At 61.1% G+C, this 6,827-nt stretch overlaps 1 protein-coding gene across 2 annotated transcripts; it reads left to right on the top strand.

The window, feature by feature from the left end:
* Positions 1-8: 8 nt before the first annotated feature.
* On the top strand, positions 9-3,470 carry MRPL28 (mitochondrial ribosomal protein L28). Of its 2 annotated transcripts, none has more exons than XM_058710241.1 (6): positions 9-128; positions 494-791; positions 1,524-1,676; positions 1,903-2,037; positions 2,128-2,214; positions 3,087-3,470. In XM_058710241.1, exons 2-6 carry the CDS (start codon positions 504-506, stop codon positions 3,192-3,194), a joined length of 771 nt encoding a protein of 256 aa, XP_058566224.1. In that variant the 5' UTR covers positions 9-128; positions 494-503; the 3' UTR covers positions 3,195-3,470. The 2 variants fall into 2 exon arrangements, with proteins under 2 accessions (XP_058566224.1, XP_058566225.1); XM_058710242.1 differs by having other exon boundaries at positions 123-191.
* Positions 3,471-6,827: the final 3,357 nt, after the last annotated feature.

Consider the following 6,827-nt stretch of genomic DNA (forward strand, 5'->3'; position numbering starts at 1 on the left):
GTCCCTAAAGGCGGGAAAGAGGGCGGGACGAGGGTAGACGGACGGGCTTTTCAGCCAGTCATCGGCGGATAGCGGGCCAAGCTCTGCGTCAGGACTTCTGGTTCCGGTGGGGCGCGGAACTTGGAGAGGTAGGCGGTGCAGGGGTCGGAGGCTCCGTGGTTCGGGTCACTGGGGCGGAGTAGGGGCCGCAGGTCGGGGCCAGGGTCTAGAGTCAGGGGGCGGGGGGCGAAGCCGCGCGGGTAGTCCGGGTCGGGGTCAGAAGTCAAGAGGCCGGCGTCGAGGGTCAGGGCCGCGCCGGTAGTCTGGGTCGGAGGTCGGGGTCGGGGTCGGAGGTCGAGGCTGGGCAGGGGCGGGAGTCAGGGGTCTGGTGTCGGAGGTCTGGGTCGGGATCGGGAGTCTACCAGCTGGCGTCGGGGGTCAGGGCCGGAGTGCGGCCGGGCTGCGGAGTGACGGCGGCCCGCCCCCCGCCCCTTGCCCCCCTCCCCCCTTCCAGGCTCGCCGCGATGCCCCTGCACAAGGTCCCGGTTGGCCTTTGGAAACAGCTCCGGCTGCGGGAGGGCATCTGCTCCCGCTTGCCCCGGCACTACCTGCGCTCTCAGGAGCCTGCGCGAACGCCCACTCCTGTGCACTACAGGCCGCACGGGGTTAAGTTCAAGATCAACCCCAAGAATGGGCAGCGGGAGCGTGTGGAGGATGTGCCCGTTCCCATTTACTACCCGCCAGAGTCCCAGCTGGGGCTCTGGGGTGGGGAGGGCTGGGTCCTGGGTCACAGATACATCAACAACGACAAGGTACGTGAGCAGGACAGGCTGGGGGTGGGGGCGGGGGGCCGCTCCTCTGGGTTTTGCTGCCCCGGGCTCAGTGCTGTGCTCCAAAGGTGGGCGTGGAGAGCCGGGGGCGGGGTGGTGTGCTTACCGTATGGTGCAGACACCGCTCCGTTGAAGAGGCATGCTCATTTGTGAAGACGCGTTTCTGGCAAACGTTACTCTGCGAAACCAGTTGGGTATCCTGAGACAGGGCGGTGGTCTGTACCAGAAACAGTAAGTGCAGAGACCCTGGGGTGGGTACGAGATCAAGTGTAGGGATGAGGAGTGAGGAGATCTGTGCGTGAGAGGAGGTAGGGGGAGGTCAGGTCTTCAGTCACCTGTTGGCTTGACATGCCACAGTGTGTCTGTGACACGTACAGGGCTGGCACTACCACCTTGTCATCGCACTTAGGACGTCAGCCCTGTGCACGGTGCAGTCTCCAGTGGGCAGTCTGGAGGGGCTGCTGAGCCCCCTGCCTGGTGGCTCTCAGGCTGAGATCTCCCTTTGCCCTTGGTCCCTTGGTCCCTGGTTTGGAATGTGATGGCCTGTAGACCACGGAGTTATGGTCGTACATGTGGAACACGCACCAGCAACCCAGGCAGGGTCAGGAGGTGCCAGACTGGCTGAGGAGAAGCTGATCTCTGGGTCCACAGGTGGGGGCTGGGCCTCTGGCTCCGTGTCCTGAGTCTCAGGTAGGTTCTCTGTTGTTCCTTTAGCTCTCAAAGAGGGTGAAGAAGGTGTGGAAACCACAGCTGTTTCAGCGCCAGCTCTATAGTGAGATACTGGACACGAAATTCACCATCACAGTGACCATGCGGACCCTGGACCTTATTGACGAGGCTTACGGGTTCGACTTCTACATCCTCAAGGCAAGCGGGGAGGGGGGTCAGGGCTCTTCAGGTCAGCACACAGTGGAGTCTCCTGGCTAGTGAGAGACTTGGTGGGGCACACCTGTGTCAGCTCACAGTCCTTTGTCCTGTGACTGCCTGGAGCCCTCCACCTGGTGGAGGCACCAGGAGGCGCCTGGTGGGGTCAGCCCTCGGGTGGGCGGGGCATGGCCAGCCACACCTGGCCCCACGCGTAGCCTCCTGCCAGACTCCGAAGGAGGACCTGTGTTCCAAGTTCGGGATGGACCTGAAGCGAGGGATGCTGCTGCGGCTGGCCCGACAGGACCCCCAGCTGCACCCAGACAACCCCAAGAAGCGGGCGGCCATCTACGAAAAGTACAAGGTAAGGGCTTTGGCTCGTACTTCCTGCTCCTTGAGGGCCCCATTGGCTGGTGCCTCTGGCCTCACTGTGGGCCTGGTCCCTCCTGTGCAGGAGTTTGTCATCCCAGAGGCAGAGGCTGAGTGGGTCGGCCTGACGCTAGACGAGGCTTTGGAGAAGCAGAGGCTCCTGGAGGAGCAGGTGAGCATGTGTGAGCACCAACCGCTGAGCACCAGCAGGCAGATGGGGTGGGGGCAGGGCTGCCTTGGGGAACCTGGGCTGGTGGCCACTGCCCTGGGTGGGTCTGGGGAGGAGCCGCCCCAATGGAGCCATGGTCTTGGGTTCCCTGTAGCGCGTGCCCTCCCCTCGAGGGTCTGACCCTCTCCTGTCTACCACCCCCACCCCGCCCCTGGCTAGCTTCATAAGTTTATGGACAGAAAGACTCTTGGTGGCACCTTTGGTTTATTTGGCTGCCTAACGCCTTCTTGCCCTGCGGTCTTCCTGTTAGCGAGTTGAGGTCTTTCTTTTTTCTTCTTTTTTTCTTTTTTAATGTTTATTTGAGAGAGAGAGAGAGAGAGGGAGAGAGAGAGAGCGTGAGCAGGGGAGGGGCAGAGAGAGAGGGAGACACAGACTCCAAAGCAGGCTCCAGGCTGTGAGATGTCAGCACAGAGCTTGACACGGGGCTCGAACTTGTGAGCCATGAGATCATGACCTGAGTGGAAGCCAGAAGCTTGACCGACCAAGCCCCTAGGCGCCCCTAGTTGAGGTCTTTTTGTGTGTGTACCCTAGAAGGGTCTGAGCTTGTGGTCGCTACTGGAAAAGGGAACCCACACGGCACAGCAGCCACTGCCCCTGTTCTCTGCCCCCTTAACTGTAGTCACAGATGCCTGATCTCTGTGTCCCAAGGGAAGGTGGCCCCTGTCTCATGGACAGGGTCGCTGTCCTCTGGACCGGTGGCTGTAGCCAGGCCTGAGGGGTCCAGTCTTCTTGTGCCAGATTCCTCTTGGTATTTGGCCAACTGGATTCGGACCTTCCCCAGAGCAACTTATCCTGACCCTGTCTCACTCCCATAGGACCCGACTCCTCTGTTCAAGGTCTACGTGGAGAGGCTGATTGAGCGGCTTCAGCACCAGACACTGTCTGAGCCAGTGGTAGTGCAGAAGAGAGCCAACAAGAACTGACCGCACAGTGACCCATGCCAGACAGCCACGCTCGGCCACCCCGCCCTGCGGCACCGTGGACACTGAGCCTGGGGTGGTGGCGAGGGCCGTATTTGGGTAGAGGATGAACTCGTTCTTGTGTGCTGACTCAGTAGCTCCCAGGGTTGGGTGAGCTTTGTGGAGGCCTCAAAGGGCCTTTTGCCTCAGGATCCTAAGAGGTCTGGGGCCGTCTTGCTGCCTCTGTGGCACCCCCTCCCCCCTGAAGTGGGGGCAGCACAAGTAAAGTCTGAGCCGGGCCATGTGTGTGCTGCTTTGCTGGGAGGAACGGAGTTCTCCTGAGTAGTCCTCGACCTCGTCACGCCCTGCCCCAGGGACCCGGGATGTGGCCGAGCTCTTTTCCTCTGGGAGAGAGTCTAGTGTAGTTGAAGACTTCTTGCAATAGGTCCTTCCCCGATTGCACTTCTCCACCCATCCGGAGTGTTCTCCAGAGAGGGGGCAGGGAGGCTGTGGCTTGACTTGGGGTGACAGGGAAAGATCTGTGCTGGCCATTCAGGGTGGCAAGTGCCCCCACCGGGTCGGGAGGTGCAGGGATGGGATTCCCAGGGGGAGGCTGGGCCAGGTACCTGAGCCCACTCCTGCCCGGAAATTTGGGGGTGCTTTGACCCTCTTCCGCAACCCTTCCTTGGGAGTACTGAGCATTGAGACCCATTCAGATCTCTCTGGGGGCACAGGGAGGGACTCCCCTGACCTGGTCCTGGCAGCTGACCAAGGAACACCCAGATCTTCTGAGGGCTGTTGTGGAAGTGAGGACATCTGGGCTGTGTTCACGGAGGTGGAGGCCAGAGGGAGCGTGCAGCTGGCCCAGTGGGCAGGGGTGGGCAGTGAACACAGCCTCAGGAGGGTCCTGGAGATCCCACAGCATAGGGAGGTCATCTAGGGTCGGGGCCTGCCCTCTGCGGAGTGATCCTGAGGTGTCTACGAAGCCGGGAAATGCTGTCATCAGTCCCGGCTCCTCTGGGACACGCCTCTGGACCTGTGTTTTGATGCACATGATTGTTTCTTCACTGTGAACAGTTTTTAATTTTTCTAAAATTTTACCAAAAGCTGATGGTGCCCAGCCCACCTGTGCCCCGGCTCTGGATGGCCTCGAGGCCCAGCCTAGCTACGCGAACCAGAGCTCCTGGCTCCAGCTAGGTCGGTGGTGTTCTGAACCGGGCAGCCCTCCTGGCCCCCACTTCACGGTTCCCATGGTCAGCCCTGAACTGACGCCTTGGTAGCCCTGCCTTTGTCACCTGAGGCCACCCCCACCCGCCCCCATGCTGTGTACCCCGGACGTCCCCAGTTCACTGGCCGCGGCTCTCAGTCACACCTTGCTCTTCTGCTCTTTCCTGCCCCCAGTAAGGCTACAGGTCAAGGTTGGGGGAGCTCCTACCAGGACCTGTAGTGTTTGTAATTGCTGGCACAAGGTGTGGGGCTGGAGCAGGGTGGGGGCCACGGTCGAGGAGGGTGGACTCTGGCCCGGGTCCCCCTGTCGGCACTGGTGGGCCGGGCAAGAGTATCTGAAGCGGAGATGCACCTGCAGCACAGAGAAAAACAAGGCCGCCCCTCTGCCCTCCCTGGGGACATGGGGTTTCCACAAGGACAGCCCAGACTGGCCTCCGGTGCTGCCGGTCAGCAGAGCTTGATGCGACTCAGCGGTGGTCACCTCCCCATACCCTGCAGTGGGCCTGGCTGTGGCTTTGGCCCTTTTCTGGTAGAGTCAGTGTCGGTTTCATCAAATTCCCACAAATACCCTCGACTCAGGCAGGCAAGGTCAGGAACTCTCGGTGAATGACAGATTCCCCTCCCCTCCCCACCCCAAATGAAACAATAACTCAGGTGTGGGAAGGCCCCTAGCAGGGAGAATCTGCCACACTGTTCCCCCTTCCAGAAGGTGGGAAGGGGACACAGGGACTGTACATGCTCACTCACACACACACACACACACACACACACACACACACACACACCAACCGGGAGCTTAGCTGTGGGAGCCCAGCAGGCTCCATTTCCCCTCCAGCCCTCTTCCTCCTTACTTTTCTCCCATGGGCCACACCTCTGCTAGTCAGCTGTGTCTGTGTCCCTGACCGTCTCCAGTCCCCTCATTGAGTCCCTGCAGCCCCTCAGGCCTCTGTGGTGGGCTGGGTAGTTGTACTGACCCAGGTCAAGCCCGCCGAAGCCAGAGCTGCCTTGCGATGGCCCCTAGTGGGAAGACAGGCTGTGCCCCTGTCCCTGCCCCGCCCCTCTAGGAGCTCGGGCAAGTCCCCTTGCTCCCCATGTAGCCCTGTGGTTGGCCGAGTCCCTATGTGTCCATGACAGCCCATCCATTCAAGGGCCACGGGGGTCAACCATCACTAGCTGTAGATGGAGAGATCCCTTGACACCTGGGCGGTAGAGGGCCCTGACAAGTGTGACCATCAACACCGTGATGTCTTGAGGCCTAGGAAGGACAGCTGAGGTCAGGAGAGGTGTGGCCCAGTGCCCTCACCTTGAGGGTCTTAATGGAGTCCTGTTCAGGGGTGCACTGGCTTGCAGGTGGCGGGTGTGGAGACCACAGGCAGGTCTTCACATCTTGGCCCTGTGCCAGCTGGCTGCGTCAGGGTGCTAGGAGCCCGGAGGAGCTGTAGTGAGGCCCAGCCGCGTGTACCGTCCTTCTCCCTCAGCCTGTGCTCCAGAACCCCTGAACACCTCTCCCTCCTACCCCTGCCAGCTGCCTGCCCCAAAGCTGGAGCCCTGGGTCAGCTGAACTTGCTCCACAGAACCAGTCCTACGCCATCCAGCACCCTCTGGCACAGCATGCCAGAGCCCTCCCCGACCTCTCCCTCAGCCCCTGGACCCTCCGCCACCTCCAGCTGACCCTGGCCTATGTCCTCACCGACAGCCTGCCCTCGAGGCTGTGACTGAGCAGCTTAGGGAGGGACGAGCCAGCGTGGAGAAGTCTGGGACCAAGGTGGGGGCGGGGGGCTGGCTGAGCCATGTGGCTCTATGCCCAGCCCGGCCCACCCTGAGCCCACTCCCGCTGTTTTCTGCGCCCCTCTGACCCGGGCAGTGGCTTCCTCAGCAGTCCCTGGCCTCTTCCTGGGGACTTGGGACTCACACCTGCTCATAGGCCTATGGCTGTTACTCACTTCCTCATATGTTCAGCGGTGTGGGCTGGGCCTGGGCCGGGAAGTGGGAGGTGGCTTCCCAGGGCTCTCCCTTGGATTTCATGGGAGCCTTGACTAGTTTGTGCTGAGCCAAGAATGTTCGGACTCTCACGGAGATGGGGGTAGGTCGGCTCCAGGGTGTTCACTGCCTTGCAGCTCCCAGGATGGTCAGTCCTTGGGGTAATGCTGCGTTGCGCCCTTGATGAGAACCCTGTCTTGAGACACCTGGGAAGGCTCTACCAAGGGGCTGGTGCCCAGAGACCCTAGGAGTTCAGACCAAGGGAAGAGGAGGTAGAGTCACAGGTGTGTACTTAGTTCTTGCAGGGTTGGGAAGTGCTGGGTTTGACTGAAGTCTCAGAGTCCTGCATGGTTGGGGACACAGACACTGGGTCTATGAAGCAGCAGGGCCAGCCTGGGGCCTCTAAAGTCTCTTGAGAGGGGATTGTGTGAGCCTATGTGTTCAGTAGGT

This window comes from Neofelis nebulosa, chromosome 18, assembly GCF_028018385.1.
Source record: "Neofelis nebulosa isolate mNeoNeb1 chromosome 18, mNeoNeb1.pri, whole genome shotgun sequence".
NCBI lineage: Eukaryota > Metazoa > Chordata > Mammalia > Carnivora > Felidae > Neofelis > Neofelis nebulosa.

Coding starts and splice junctions, on each gene's coding strand:
- MRPL28 (XM_058710241.1), top strand. CDS start 504: ATGCCCCTGCACAAGGTCCCGGTTGGCCTTTGGAAACAGCTCCGGCTG. Junction 792..1,523: donor GATACATCAACAACGACAAG/GTACGTGAGCAG, acceptor TTGTTCCTTTAG/CTCTCAAAGAGGGTGAAGAA. Junction 1,677..1,902: donor TCGACTTCTACATCCTCAAG/GCAAGCGGGGAG, acceptor GCCTCCTGCCAG/ACTCCGAAGGAGGACCTGTG.